Source organism: Zophobas morio, unplaced genomic scaffold, assembly GCF_036711695.1.
Source record: "Zophobas morio isolate AGI-343-1 ecotype UQ-CSIRO unplaced genomic scaffold, CSIRO_AGI_Zmor_V1 ptg000012l, whole genome shotgun sequence".
NCBI classification, from domain to species: Eukaryota; Metazoa; Arthropoda; class Insecta; order Coleoptera; family Tenebrionidae; genus Zophobas; species Zophobas morio.
In genome coordinates, this window is record NW_026972117.1 from 27,619,244 (window position 1) to 27,635,637 (window position 16,394).

General features: G+C 37.9%; 1 protein-coding gene across 4 annotated transcripts in view; it reads left to right on the top strand.

Moving 5' to 3' along the window:
- Window positions 1-16,394, top strand: part of LOC135128126 (uncharacterized protein) — a 513,893-nt gene that overhangs the window by 287,799 nt on the left and 209,700 nt on the right. For 3 of the 4 annotated variants that reach the window (XM_064054997.1, XM_064054998.1, XM_064055000.1), the window contains one exon: window positions 6,072-6,258. In XM_064054997.1, coding sequence (XP_063911067.1) covers window positions 6,072-6,258 — 187 coding nt within the window. Of the gene's footprint in view, window positions 1-5,206; window positions 5,212-6,071; window positions 6,259-16,394 lie in introns of those variants that run through there. The other variant, XM_064054999.1, reaches the window with a different exon arrangement.

The following is a 16,394-nucleotide window of genomic DNA, read 5'->3' on the forward strand; positions in this document are numbered from 1 at the left end:
TTACTGAGTAGACCACAGACTGTGACTGACTTGGGCGTTATATTTGATAAGAAATTATCCTTTTCGGAACATGTTGAGATGAAGGTGAACACAGCACTGAAAGTTTATGGATATATAGTTCGCAATGCAAGGGAATTTTCCAATTTATCGACTTTGTTAAATATATTTAATTCGTTTGTCAGGAGTAAACTTGAATATGAGTCCGTTGTTTGGTTTCCTCATTACAAAAATCGTGTTGACATACTGGAAAGAGTTCTCCGTAAATTTCTCAAATTTCTATCATTTAGAGCTGATGGAATATATCCTCCGATTGGATATTCTCAATTCAAACTTTTAGAAAGATTTTCGGTTCTGAGTCTTTCTGGAAGAAGTAAAATAGCTAAGGTAATATTCCTGTTTAAATTATTAAATTCAAATTTTGATTGTCCAAGCTTGCTTTCGCAGATAAAATTCCATATCAAATACAGATCATATGGTCCTAGATATAAATCTTTGCTATATCTGCAGACACCGCGTACGGAAATTTTAAAATACTCACCACTGCAGATGATGTGTAGGATAGGTAATTATGCAAGTCAACATGTAGATCTATTTGACACCACGATCAACGAGCTCAAGAGGCTTAGTTTTTCTGACATATTCTGAAGTTTTATGGAGAGTAGTTTTATATATGTTTTATCTTAATCTTAATTTTCTATATCCATTTGGATAACGGTTGTATGTTCTGTAAATGGAGGTAACTCTGTTGAACATACTGAATAATAATATTAATAATAATAATAATAATAATAATTATAGGGTCGAAGTAGGTCATCGAAGCGTGCCGCTTATCACTTTGTGTGGACTTTACTAAATGCCCAAGGACTCAGGACAAATACCGTACGCATCTGTATATCTGATTCATATCTTATTAAAAAATAAAACTAACTTTACAATAAAAAGAAACAAATTTATTACCGGTAAACATACCCCTTTTGTTCAAAGCACATGTTCCTCTCCTTTTAATTTCAAAAATGCTTTGTAACATCCTTTCGTCAATGGTTTGGACCCATTGATCAATTTCTTGTTAGAACAGGAACTCCTGACTTCTGACACTATATTGTCAAAAATGTTTGCGGAGTCGTCTCAACCCTTTAACAACTTCCTCAGATACTGAAAGTGTTCCAGGAGATTTTCTTTTGTTGACAATAGCAGTTCTAATAAATCTGTTGATTACATCTCTAATGTGAGCCTTTAACGATGTTTCTTCAATTTTCAAATCAGGGTATTGGTGACATATTCTTGCTTACAAGTGATTACAGAATACATCCATCCTCCGCAATAATACATACATAAAAATGAAAGTGTCTTGTTCAACAGAATAAACCATGTTTGCTTCCTAGCACAGAAACAAAATTTTCGTACACAAGCACCAAGAGTTTTGAAAACGACTGTTTCGTTGTTTTGAGCTTCAATCAACCAGGATTACTGTAATTCACCCTTGAAATAGTTAGACCAATCATGATACAACAAGACATGGTATGATATTGCGCATTTTGTGCGACGTCATGTGGATGTCGTGACCGCCAATTTTAAATTCTGGCTTGTTACATGTTCGTTTTATCACATCCATGAACGATACCAAATTTTGAACGCACGTTATTAGCATCTGATTTCAACTCAGAGCGTTTCAAGAACGATTTCAAGGCAATATTACCTCACATGGTTGGCGCACAAAGCAGACGAAAATTCAGCCACCGGAGTAGCATACAATGTCTTCTTGTACCATGAGATAAAATAAAATAAAAGCGATAACTTTAAATGACAGTTTACGAATGACATGAATGACAAGGGAGGCATAATTTCAGCGAAGTGGGATTTTTAAAATAGCCAACTACGCCCACAGAATCACTTGTATAAACCCTGTACAGTCGCAGAGTGTGAATTCCGTCCACACAATTCACGCGAATTCACAAAAATTCACTGTAGTCGGTGCTTTATTGTCAGATGAATTATCATGATGACTGACGTAAGTACTGTCAAATTTAATTTAGCTCCGAACCTACCATCGATTAGTTATTTTAATGAAGGTAAAATTATATCCCTTTTCCAAGACGAGATGTAGCTACACTTTTGGGCTTATCGCGGACTAGTGTTAGTTATCGTATGAAAAAATGGAGAAAAGGTGAGGAACTTAATCCCCCTCCAGGTATGTATCGGCACGTCGTATCACCACGGTTGGTAAAAATCATGTGGTCCTTGAAGCTGTGGAAGACAGTTTACAACCGCAGTTGAAGCTGCAGCGACTATTAATTTTCCCAGACCATCAGCAAGAACTGTCAGATGACGCATTAGGGAACGAGGACTTGGAAACCATAGAGCATAGAGATTGGGTTTGTTTTACAACGTCTCATGTAGGCTAATGGGTTTTGGAGTTATTTTCTCAGACGACAAAATCTTCCAATCTTGTCAAAATGGCAAGTTAAAAGTACCCAGGCCTCGAAACATACAATGTAATCTTCAAACATGTCAACAAAGCTAAACATCTGTCAATATTTGCCAGAAGAATAGAATATTTTGACTGTTGTATTCTGAACACCTAAATTTGCTGCATGTAATAATAATAAAGTTTGGTCTTGGATTGATTTCTAATCTGAGAAGCAGGTATGATAGCAGGCTTAATTATGCAGATAAGAATTAGCTTGGTTGGAGTGCATGTTTGTTAGAAGGAGTTATTTAAAGCGAAAATTTGCAGAGTTTTTATAGAAAATTCCGACATGGTACCTGTTTTAGCTTACTTTTCTACTTCTCAGAAGTGCTATGAAAGACAAATGTAAATTAGTTTGCCTCTTTATGTCAGAATGACAAAAAAAAGGTTGGAAAGATCTAAGAAGAAATTGGGTGGACGAAATTCACTATAGTCGGTACTTTATTGTCATATAGTACCTTCTAGAATAAGACTGATTTTGGCAAATGAGCCCCGCCCCCCACCCACCCTGTCTTTTCTTAGAGGGTATGGCATTTGCCAAAATTGATTTTATTTTAGCCGGTACTAACCCCGCCCATCAACCCTCTCTTTTCTTAGAGGATATGTCATTTGCCAAAATCAGTCTTATCCTAGAAGATACTAGCCCCGCCCACCCACCCTCTTATTTCTTAGTAGGTATCTCATCTGCCAAAATCAGTCTTATCTTAGCAGCCACTCGCTCCACCCACCAACCTACCCTCTCTTTTCTTAGAGGATATATCATTTGCCAAAATCAGTGTTATCTTAGCAGCTACAGTACGCTTTGAACGAAAATAGAGATATTAAATTGTGTTGCAACTTGCAAATAAAATTGTCATGTGATGGAAAAGAAAAAAAAATTAAAATTTAGACAAGAAAAGGTGAAAATAGTCAAGCCACACGTTCTAACTAATGACAATCGAAAGAGTAAAAGTTTAATATGTTAAATAATATTTTTGATATTTATTGATATTTTTTTGCGTAAAAAACCAAGATGAAAACGTAAAGCATTATTATAACTTCTAGGTTAGTTCATTATCAATTGATAGCAATATTACTGAAATAATCATTAAACATATGAAAAGTAATCTTACACATTACATAGTTTAAAGCAAATTGTAACTGTGAAATTGCTCCAAAACAATGTGATAGGTTGAATTATTATTTTTTTCTAACACTGACATTTTAAATCGTTTTCCTAACGGCGTGCGGAAAGTGACTAGTTTCCGCACGCTAACCCGTGCGGAAAGTGATACTTTTCCGCACTAGTGCGGGAAGTAAAATGTAAGTACGTTTCAAAGATTTATTGATTAATGATTACAACTATTTATATTAAATGTAAAAGAACAATTTATATAGTTATTTTTCTCATTGCTTTCATTTCGATCTGTCTCTTCAGTGGTTTTCATCTCAAATACCTTGCTAACATTTGCTGCCTCCTTTGTTCAGATCCAACTTCAGCTTCGTTTTATCGGTGATAGTACAACTGTTACGCCAATACAGCTACTTCTGAAACTTTCTTTACTTGCTTTTCATTGCACCATGCCCAAAATTCCTTATAAGCCTTCTCATATCGGTCCTTACATTTTGTCGGTATTAGGTCTTGAACTGCATTCTCTGCTTCAGCAACTATATCCGAAGGAATAGAATCGCTAGAGGAATCTTTGTTTTCCATCTTCAATTGGACACACAGAACACAACACGATTAGGTATTATTGACAAATATTTTGCGAAAAACTTCTTTGTGTTTAAACAATTGCATTCGCAATACCTTGACTACTCAACGATATGATTTTCGAATGTGCTGCGATTTAAAATTTGACGAAAAACTTAATTGCTGAAAGATTTAACAGACGCTGTTAGGAAAAACATTGTTCCTAACGCGCGTGGGAAGTGCGATTCCGAAACTCGTGCAGGTACCGAAACTCGCTACGCTCGTTTCAGTAACACCTGCACTCGTTTCGGAATCGCTGACTTCCCACACTTGTTAGGAAAATAACTATTCTAAGATTCATTTAAGCTCGACCACAAAGGTATCTATAAATCCACTGTTCTTTATAAAGTACGTCGTCAATGGTAACGTCCTTTATACTATTTAAAGTACGCTGCTTCATTTTTCGTAACATTTATTTATTGAATACAAAACTACAATTATTAAAATATAAATTTCCATTACTCTTGAAGGGTAAATTCTTGTTGTTGATGTTGGTTATCTCTGCTACTTTCGAAGGCGGAATCCAGCTTTGTACATCTAATCTGGTTGCTGACCTCTACATTGGAATCGTCGCTAAACTATTTAAAAAATTTAAAAATGCTAAATGTATAGGTGATATATGATAGAAGAGCATAAACCCAGCCTAAAACTGGTACTTACGCTTGCATCAAGGAAAGTCCGAATAACGTCTTCCGTCACTTCTTTTACACCTTTTTCTGACGTCCACTGATTAAAAGCCACGTACACCTTCTCATAAGCGTTTTTTGATTTTGCGGGTAATAATTTAGTGCGTAATTCATTGGCTTTTTCTAATATTCCGATTGAAATGCGTTCACACATTTTAACGAACAAAATTTTTTTCAAAATTTGTTGATACTATTACCATGACTACTACCCACGGCAGCCTCAAGAAACATTTTGCCTCACTAAAAATCTCCCGATAAAATATTAATAACAGACGATTTCGGATCAAATAAGCTTCAGTGTTAGAAAAAATATTGAAGATAACACGGTGTTTTATAGTTGAAAGGACTCGGTCCCATTAAAACCTCGCTCCCTTCGGTCGCTCGGATTTAAACTGGGACCGCGTCCTTTAAAGCACCTATAAAACACCTAGTTATCTTAATAGCTATAAAACGTTATTAACATTTTAAAATAAGATTTTAAATAAAAACAATTCAGACTTTATACTTAAATGATGTAAGATAGAAATGTCAATGGCATTAATATTATATTTTTATTTGTATTGGTAAAAACATTGTCAATACAATCTTATCGCTTGTTGGAAAATGCATTACTGGATATAAATCAAAACTGTTCATAACATCAAATAATTATTATTTATCTTCTATTGAAGTATTAAGTATTAGGAAACTTACATTAAAATCGGCTCTTATTGTGTTTTAGAGTATCGAGGCTATTTAGCAGTTTATCAATGGCTATTACAATATGTGGATGTCACTGGTCGCTAGTCTGTACACATAGTGAGAATAATTTTACACACTATCATTTAAGTAATACCTGATAGCTTTTAATGATTTGACAATCGATGACATCATTTGAACTGGATTTACGATATTACACTGTCTCAGCAGTTGTTTCATAGGTATGACGTCAAATATATTAATCAGTTAAGCACGTGGTCAGAACTTAAGCTTGTTTTCTACACGAATGAATAAAATCTGCAACATATAGTATATTTAATAACTCTTTACTACTTACGTTCTGAGGTATTCATAAATCATACCCTGTAGGAAACTAACGAGTTTTAAAGTTTCACCATGCTTGTTGTTTTTATTTACTTTAGTGAAATTTCATTCGAATAATAAAGTAGTGTATCAAAATAAGATAACATCGTAACTTCTTTTGCAGCCAATGGGAATGTACCCTCACAAATACGAATGGGCTTCTGGAAATCAAGAGAATGGTGACTGTTCCATATGGATACGCGCAGCTCAGTTAGAATTTGACGATGGCAACTGGGAATGTCAAGTAACTGCAAGCGATTTTCATACGCAAGATGCACTTACCAGTCAACCCGTACATCTCGTCGTTCGAGGTAAGTTTTTTATGTTCGTGAGGGTCTGAGTTTGCATAAACATTATTCGTAACGAATTTAAAGCAGTGTTTCTCGTCCGAAACTATGGTCTTTGTGAAGTTGACATAAAAGCTTTTAATGAGCGTTTCCTCAGCGGTAAAATAAAAAGTAACACTTTGAAAGAAAGGAAAAGAAAGCTCCGCGAACTCAGAACAGAAAGCTAATCAAGAGACGAGCTTTTCATTTTTATTTCTTCTACTAAAGTAGACGAATAAATGTCTAGGACGATAGAATGAATTTCGTCTCTATAACGTCCTATATGAAACATATTTGGAAATAGTAAATAGAAAACTTCTTGACTGAAAAAGTTTGTCGAATCTGAAGAAACAGTTCAAGTGGAAATTCCTAAATAACAAAGAACAGTGAATATGTGACCGGTGCTTTGCTTGAACATCTATTGAATTTATTGTTTTGTATACACGATTTAAGCCATTCTGAGGTCTGGCGTCTCCGCTTCAAAGTTGAAAGTTTTGAGAAAACCCTATTCTGAGCTTTCACTAGCGGTATTTAATGCTCTAAAGGGAAAACTTAACTTGTAGTTGCACGCTTCGCAGATCCATCATGTGACATTTAACTGTTTGGAAAGACAACTACAGCGCATTATCGATTTTAAGAAGCGGCGAATTTACATTAAATTAATTCGCAAATGAATTTTATGAAGTACGAAAGCAGTATTATTAGGCATAAAATAAATCCTTCCCTTTGGGTGCATTAACACTTTCGCGGCCTTAATAAAATAGGACTTTTCAAAGCATCGAAATAAAAGTTTGAAACGACTATGCAAATACACGCTCCATTTACATAATGTCACGCTTCACTGACGCAAGAAGTTAGAAAAATTGACGATGAGTTCCGAGCATATGTTTCCAGGTATGCACATTCCGTTCGAGAAATCGCTGTTATTTTGTTGTAACGATTGCATTCAAAGAGAAAAATTGCCCGCATACTTGCTCCGACTTCATAAGGTTTCCTCAAAAACGCAATTTTATAGTTATTAAAAAAAAACAGAAACAATATGATATAAGAATGCAATATCCATACCTCACTTTCTGGTATTGTATTGTCGTAGATAAGAAATACTATGAGGAGATAGAACGTCGAAATTGTATTGCAAGGCGCCTGGATTAGCACAAACGAAAGAAAAATCGCGAAAAGAAGCCCAAATCTTCCGAGACATTTATCTACTTCCCACACAATGTACTACATAAATTTATTCCCGAAGGGATTTTCAGACAATAAAAAATGAACTAACCAAAATTTGCTGTTCTAAGTACAAAAGAATGTAAACAGAACAAAGTACGTGTTATATCACAAGTAAAGAAGGTACATGAAATTTGCTGCTTTACAATGTCGTCTCAAGAAAAGCATTTTTAATAGGGACATTTTTGTCCGTTTATTATGCGGCATTCTGTAACAATGTTGAACACAAAGGAAAAATTATAGCATTGTTATGAGTCACTCATAAAATAAGATAATTGTGTAATAAAAGTTATAATTACTTGTTCCAGTTAACAGAGTTTTTAAAACAAGAATGCATACTTAATTACAGTAAATTTGGCGATAATTATATCGGTATACAAAAATAGTTGCAATAATAGTAATACATAATTAAACAGATGCACGAAAACGAAGCAAAACAATTTGCCTTAAATATTTATTTATCAATTAATACAGAGTTGCTGATACGAAGAAGGAAATAAATTAAATCCGCAAATGTCTCGTTGTAAAAAATATAAATATAAAAGTACAACAAAATATTTATATTTATTAAATTGAAATTTAATAAACAGTTGCCAGTGTTACTTTGGATCAATTTTTATTATTCATGTCACTGGAAACTAATTTTAGCATACCTTCACAATTGAGTGCTTGTGTTTAAATAAACAAGTTTAGAGCGTTGTCAGTATTTATTAATTAAAACATTAATTATTGGCTTCATACTCGAACAAAAAACAAATTATTTTTCGGTACATATACTCGTACTTGACTCCTCATATCAACATTAAATATTTAAATAAATTGTCACCGAAACTAATATTGAACTTTGTCGATTTATTTTATTGAGTTTGATAATTAAATATTTTTTCCGTCCCTCGGTAAAATCAATACACTCAGTCAAACCAAGTCGATCAGACTATTTGTCATTTGTTTAATAATAAATCTTTAAGACTAGTGAAAATACTACTATGTATTAATATTTTCGCCAATGAAAGCACGTTGTTTGCTAGTAAATAGTAATTTGCAATAGAAAATGTAAATATTTATCAGTACAATAAAAGTAGGATAACTATTAAGAAAGAATTACACGTAAGGGTTTTTAACAGATTAACAGTGCGAAACAGTTGCAACAAAACTTAAAACATTAAATTAAAATTTATTGCCACATTAAACATAGTGCATTTGTAAAATACCAATTGATTTGAAAATAAATTTTACAGCAAGTCATCCAATAAAGTTGCTATAAAGCTATTTAGGCCGAAGTTCCGTGCATGTTAGAGCCTAGGCTTTAATACAGAATTATTTATGAATTTTATGTAAGAATAAACATTTTCATTGTGATACATGAAATGTAAACATTATGATGATACTATCCTATAGTACAATATGTGAATGAAATTAAACTGATAATTTTCGAAATAATAGAAAAATTGAATTTATAGGTAATTATTAAACGACAAAAACAGAAGCATAATATGTAAATGTTTCAGAAGCGATTAATGAGTACTTAATAAAATTTTGTGACACATTCGACAACTTTTTAATAGGAATACATATAATATCAGATTTGATACACGTAATGTAACACTACTAACAGTATAAAGTAAATTGCTTCAGTCATTAATTTTTTGGGATAAATCACTGTGTGTAAACGACTTCCATCTCCAGTCATATTTTTTAACATGTACATATTTAATACATGATGTTTTGATTTCTAAAATCGATAAAGAAATAAATTTCAGCAGGTGATCATCATTTAAACGATACTATTTGAAAAAAGATTTATTTTAATTGAATTACATAAATTATTATTTAGATAAAACATTTATAGTTTTGACTAATTGTTTTCAAGATATTTGAACAAACATGTGAAAAACTGATTATATTCCGCAACTTATTGTTTCACTTTTTTATAAGTATGCAATTTTTAAAGAAGAAGCACATGTCGATGTTTCATTATTTTGCCTAAATATGTACAATATTATTTTCTTGCCGGACTATATCTAAATACGTAATAGACTTTGATAAATTTCTGATTTCTTGTTTTCTCGGTGGCTGTTCGCACATAGAATACGAAAATGAAAATTTCCTGTTTCTACCTATATCTTTAGATGTCCCTCATTAGGAATTTAGTGGACAGATAATTTCCAAGGTTACTAATTTGAGTGACATTTCCTTTAAGCCTATTACATAACTTTAAACACAAACCAAAGTTTGTCCCCCCCCCCCCCCTAAAAGTTATGACTATCACATCATTTAAAACTTTAATGAATCTCATCTTAAGTCTGCAATATCCTACTTTTATTTTCCTGTGATTGTGGTAGACAGTAATACTATTAAAAATTTGCTATTTTTCTCAGAGATTAAGTAAAAATTATTCGTTCCAAAAATCATATTATCTCAGTGTTTTTACTACTCACGGAACTAAAAACTAACTACATATATTAAAGAATTTTACATACTATCAAAAAAATGGTAAAATAGAACATTTACTTCAAACTACTACTTCTGTCTGCCTGTCTGTGTCGATTTTTAGTAGACAGATAATCTCCAAGACCACTGGATCGATTGTTGTCAAATTTTAGATGTATGTTATGAATATCGTATAGTGATAAAACGCTACACCAAAATTTGTGTAATCATAAATTTTATAAAAACTTCTACACTTATGGCTTATGAATCTGCCTTGAGTTTTAATCACTTTATAAAAGTGTATCAACTGTATCATATAGACCTTAATACAAGTCAGTGAATATATCCGCTGAAACTGCATTCGAGTTATTTAATAATAACAACCAATTGCTTCACGTTTTTTACAAAAATTGTCGATTAATTAACGCTATCAAACATGACAATAAAGAGGTTAAGAATACGCGGTTTTCGAACAATTTAGCCAAATTATAATTCACTCTTGAAACTGTTGTAAAAATTATCCAGCTAATACTGCATTTGACTATACCTTTAAAGAAAGAATATAAAAAGATTACTATGTAAAAAGGAGTATATGATTCCTATATATCTTCCAGCAATAATAAAATCCGTATGCAAAGTAATATAGAGCTAGTTAAGTACAAAACACAAAAGCAATCAAAAAAACTCACTCCCCATTTTAATAATTTCTTTGTGAATATTCGTTATAAGCAGAGTTAGGCACAGCCGAAGTGATAGGCAATCAACCAGACAAATATTAAAAACGATAGCGCGACGTCAGGGGATAAATTTGGCTGGCCGACTGTGCAGTCTCAACCTCAGTGGCGTTTGATGCAAATCAGGGTTTATGTAATCAAGATCACGAGAATTGTGATGTTTAACAGTCATTTTTAATTTTTAAAGCATTTTAACATCTAGGAAAACTCGTATAATTGAGAAAAACCGAGAAAAAGTAGTAATTATTATTAAGAATTCTCGAAGTTGTAGGCCACGACTGCAATAGCGCTGGCGATCGTACAGCAATGATCATCACTTTCGCAATGCCGAAGTCTGGTTATAAGTTATTAATGATCTCTTGTAACGGTGTTGATGTTAAAAGTAATACCAATTACTTACGAAAGTTAAAGATTTTTACATCAAACAAATTTCTTAGGCCACCATTACAAATCTAGTCGTTTTACGTCCACAATCACATCCATGAAGTGTCACTTTTGAAATAAAAATTACCAAAATTACTTTTTTCTTCAAATGTCAGAACAACGGATCTTTTTATACCACCATACACATAGTAAAAGATGCATTTCAAAGCCATGTCTATAAAAATACTTTTTCTGCCACCTTTGTTTCTGCTATCAATAATCGAGATTATCACGCGTAGCTGGTAAATACTGACAGTTATGTTAATTAGACGCGTGAAGAAATGTATTTGAATCGTTTATTAAGATATCTAACTATAAAGCCGATTATACTTTTTTAATAATAAGTGAAGTTATGCTGTCAAATTACTTTCCAAGGTTAGCAACGCGTTGAAATGAAATTGCAACGGGTTTCCTTGGATTACCTGAATCCAGATCACTATCATTATTTTCCGATAGAAGTGTGGGTATGTTCTAAGATGAATCCTTATTTCTTTATATTTTTATTATGGACATTGGGATTGGAAAAGTATACACCGGGGTATATAGTGAGAGAAGAAACAAACAGGGAGAAAATGAGAGTGGAAGCGGGTAAAAGGGCGACTGGATTTGAAGAAAAGTTTAGTGAGAGAGGTGATTGCAAACTATTGCAAGAATGTTGGAAAGAAATAAGAAAGGAAGGGGGAAAATATGTTTGAAATGAAAGAGACAAGTATTATGAAGGAAAGGGATATGCATGAGAAGAAATAGAGAGAATGAGAGCAATGGGAAGGAGTATGAAAGAAGGACTGAGTGTATGAGATAAAGATATAGATAAGCGAGAATATCGGAGTCTAGACATATGTAATGCAGAGTACAGAAAAATAGTAAAGGATGAAGTATCAAAGTACAGAGAGAGAGACAGTATAAAGGAGAAAAAAATGATGGCCAGATTTAGGTGTGGAAATGAAGAAAAAGACAATAATTTTTGGATTGATGAAACTGACAGAAGATGTAGGATATGTTGGAGAGAGGGAGAAACAATAGAGCATAAGCTGGAAGGATGTGAAGTATCGAGAGATTTGAGGAAAGTAGGGAAGAAGTGCTAAACGAAGGATGGAAGAGGACTGGACTGGATGAAAGAAGTACGGAAGATAAGGGAACTATGGCAAGGGGTGGGCAAGCAGAAAGAATAGAACAATTATTATATAAAACTCGAATTTTTATTTTATTTCATTTATTTTTATTGATTTATCTGTATTACGCAGATTAAGTTTGTGGGTATTGTTGGTGATTTAAAAGCGACGGTACGGTTTTCAGTTTTTATTTTGTTCTTTACTGTTCGAGAGTGCCAGGGAGAAGAAGGAAGGGTGTTTAAAATGGTACACAGGTAAGCTCGGTTTCGAAGAGGTGGAAGTAGGTAAAAAAAAGGAGTTTAGAAAATTCTAGAAGGGAAAAGAGAAAGTATGTAGGATCTTAGGGCAGGTAGACGAAAGATAGGAAGTATTTACATTTATACAATTACTATGAATGCCTTCAGGTAGAACACCTGATTTTGTGGGAACGGTTGTTCCTACAGTACCCCCCTGCTAGTGTTTTTTTTTTATGAAAAACCGCTTTGCAGGCGCTCAGGGAAGCGCACCCGTCTTCCTGACCTCGTGGTCCTCGTCGTTGTGGAAGCTGGCATCTCGTCGTCGTCGTGGGGTTGATCTGCGAAGGGCGCTGGTTCGTCTGTTGTGGGCGTCGTCCTCGTAGTGTCGCGGCCAAACTCTGACGTGGGCGTGTCGTCACTGAGTATGTACGCGGGTTTGAGCCGATCTATTGAAACGGTGACATCTCGACCTTTGATGTTGACGACGAACGTTTTCGCCGATCGCCTTACGACTCTGTACGGACCGTCGTATGGCTGTTGAAGCGGCTGCTTGGGACCGTCGTGACGTACAAAAACTTGTTCGGACGTGGCGAGATCTTTAAAAATGAAGGTCTTCTTTGCTCCATGTCGTGTTCCCTCACATGGCTTCAAGTTACGCACGTGTTGCCGTAACTCTTTGACGAAGCTTGCGGTGCTGTTGTCTGCGCTGTTTTCGTCGCGTGGGTTGCCTAGGAATTCACCGGGCAGGCGGAGAAGTTGGCCATATACGAGCTCCGCGGAGGAACCCTGGAAGTCTTCTTTCCATGCCGCTCGAATGCCGAGCATGACGGTGGATAGGGCTTCAGTCCAGCGATTATTCTGGTGGCACATGATTGCCGCTTTTAACTGTCGGTGTAGGCGTTCAACCATTCCGTTGGCTGAGGGGTGGTAGGCTGTAGTTCTCAAATGAGTGGTTCCTAATAAACAATTTAGTTGTTTAAATAGGTACGATTCGAATTGTCTACCTTGGTCGGTGGTTATTCGTAGCGGGGTGCCGAATCGTGCGATCCATGTGTCGTAAAAAGCTCGTGCCACGGTTGCTGCTTCCTGGTCGCTAATGGGTACGGCTTCTGGCCAGCGGGTGTACCGATCTACCATGGTAAGGCAGTAACGATAACCCTCTGAGTGTGGCATAATTACTATGTCCAAGTGCACGTGCTCAAACCTCGCTGATGGTGGCGAGAATGTACCGATGGGCGAAGAGACATGGCGTGAGATTTTCGAACGCTGACACTCTACGCAGTTGCGGGCCCATTCTCGACAATCTGATTTGACCGATGGCCAGACGTAACGTTGCGTCACCAGTTTTACGGTGGCTTTAACGCCTGGATGGGATAGACGATGAATCGACTCGAATGCAGCTCGGCGAAATGACTCGGTGACGTAAGGACGCGTTGTTCGCGTGGAGACGTCGCAGAGTACCGATACGTCGCAGCCTGGGATTCGTACCAGTTTGAGCTGCAGGCCTGTATTACCTGTTCGAAATCTCTCGAGTTCCTCATCCTGCTGTTGTGCTGCTGCCAGAGCCTGGAAATCAATCGAGGTTTCCACGGCCTCGATGCGAGAAAGAGTATCTGCGACAACATTTTCGTTCCCTGCTATGTGGCGAATGTCAGTCGTGAATTGACTGATGAAGTCCAGGTGTCGTATTTGGCGGGGCGAGGACTCGGTATTCTTCTTCTGAAAGGCGTACGTGATCGGCTTGTGGTCTGTATAAATGGTGAAAGACCGCGCCTCTACCATATGCCTAAAATGTTTGACTGCGAGATAAATGGCTAGTAGTTCTCGATCATAAGCCCCGTAGTTTGACTCGGTGGGACTCAGTTTTTTGGAAAAGAAGTCCAACGGTTGCCAGTGACCGTCAACCTTCTGCTGGAGGACTGCTCCGACGGCGAAATCTGACGCGTCCGAAAAAATAGCCAATGGTGCGTTTGGCTCGGGATGTGCCAATAATGTGGCTCCGGCGAGGCTCTCCTTGCACGCCTCGAATGCGGCCACCGTTGCTGGTGTCCAGTTGACCGGGGTTTTTCCTTTGACGTTGCCCTGGAGGAGGTCGTTCAAAGGTGCTTGAGCCTCTGCCGCCTTAGGTAAGAATCTTCTGAAAAAATTCAACATACCCAAGAACTGACGCAACTTTTTTACTGTATTTGGCTGCGGGAAGCTGCGGATTGCTTCGACCTTTTCTGGAAGTGGACGTGTACCAGCGCCGGAAACGAGATATCCTAAGAATTTGACCTCTGGCTGGCCGAAGACGCATTTCATGGGATTGATAACGACGCCGTACTCTCTCAAACGCTGAAACACAGTTTCCAAGTGCTGGAGGTGTTCTTGTGGTGATGCGGATGCGACGAGGATGTCGTCGATGTATGCATAGCAAAAATCGAGACCCTGCAACACCTCGTCCATGAATCGCTGGAACGTCTGCGCTGCGTTACGTAAGCCGAACGTCATGAATTGAAATTCAAACAAGCCGAATGGGGTGGTAATGGCAGTCTTCGGAACGTCTTCTTCTGCGACCGGGATCTGGTTGAATGCGCGTACCAGATCGATCGTTGAAAATATGATTTTGCCGTGTAAGGATTGCGCAAAATCTTGGATGTGCCTCACCGGGTACCTGTCGGGGCAGGTTCTCGCGTTGAGGGCACGATAATCTCCGCATGGCCTCCATTCGTCGCCCTTTTTGGGCACCATGTGAAGCGGTGAAGACCATGAACTTTGGGAAGGGCGGGCAATTCCTAGCTGGACCATGGCGTCGAATTCTTTTCTTGCTGCCTGGAGTCGGTCGGGCGCGAGTCTTCGGGGACGTTGCGCAATGGGAGGGCCCGGCGTGGTTACGATGTGGTGGCGGGTGGAATGTTTCACCGCCTTAGGGGTTCCGTCTGGACGTGTGACATCGGGAAACCGTTGGAGGAGTTCGTGGAACGGTGAACTTCCGGCGATGGTTTTTACGGACGGGATCTCACACTCAGTCACCTCTCCGATGGAAGTGAGTTGGGTAATTTGATCGTGTAGTCGCTGGTTTCTTATGTCCACCAGGAGTCCGTAGTGAGCCAGGAAGTCGGCTCCGATAATGGGTTTTACCACGTCCGCGACAACAAATCTCCACGTAAAATCGCGCCGTAAGCCTAAATTCAACGACAACGTGATTGTTCCGTACGTCGCGATGACGGTGCCGTTTGCCGCGGAAAGTTCATATGCGGACTTCGTACGCGGTTTTGGTAGCAGGGCGTGCGGGAACACACACAGATCGGCGCCGGTGTCGATGAGGAATTTTTTTCCTGTTGTCCTCTCGGTGACGAATAAACGGCTCGATGTTGTTGTAGGGGTGGTGGGGCAGGCGTCAATGGCCGTCTTTAACGACTGCCCTCGGCGTTTCCCGCCGGTAGGGAACTGTACCTACACGGCTTGTCGCATCTTCTTGATTTGTCGCCGAAACGCCAGTGGTACCAGCAAATACCGCTGTCGCCTTTTATTCGATCACGGGATCCCGATCGCGAACGCGAACGCGATGATGATGATGTGCCTGGCCGCGAGTCCGGTCGCGAACGGTCTTGAGGCTGCGATATTGGGGAGATCTCAATTGCAGCAAACTTTTGCAAGACGGCCGCCAAGGTGCGTTCCAGTCCGTCTATCCTCGATTGCTCCTGGGTCGATGAAGGGGTTGCGGGTGATACGGTTGTCTCGGCTATTTTACCCAGGTTACCATAAGCTTCCGCAACGGAGTCCGCGATCTCGGCTCTCTTATCCAGCGTGAGGTCCTTGTGCGCGGCCAGCAGCGCTTGCATGTGTGTGGGCAAGCGTCTCATCCACAGCGTCTGTAGGACCTCTTCTGGGAACTCCGTCCCGGCGAGAACTCGTAGGTGGCGGAGGAACTGCGTGGTTTTGCGGTCCCCAAGTGGACCGTCCTCCAGGAGGCGGCGCGT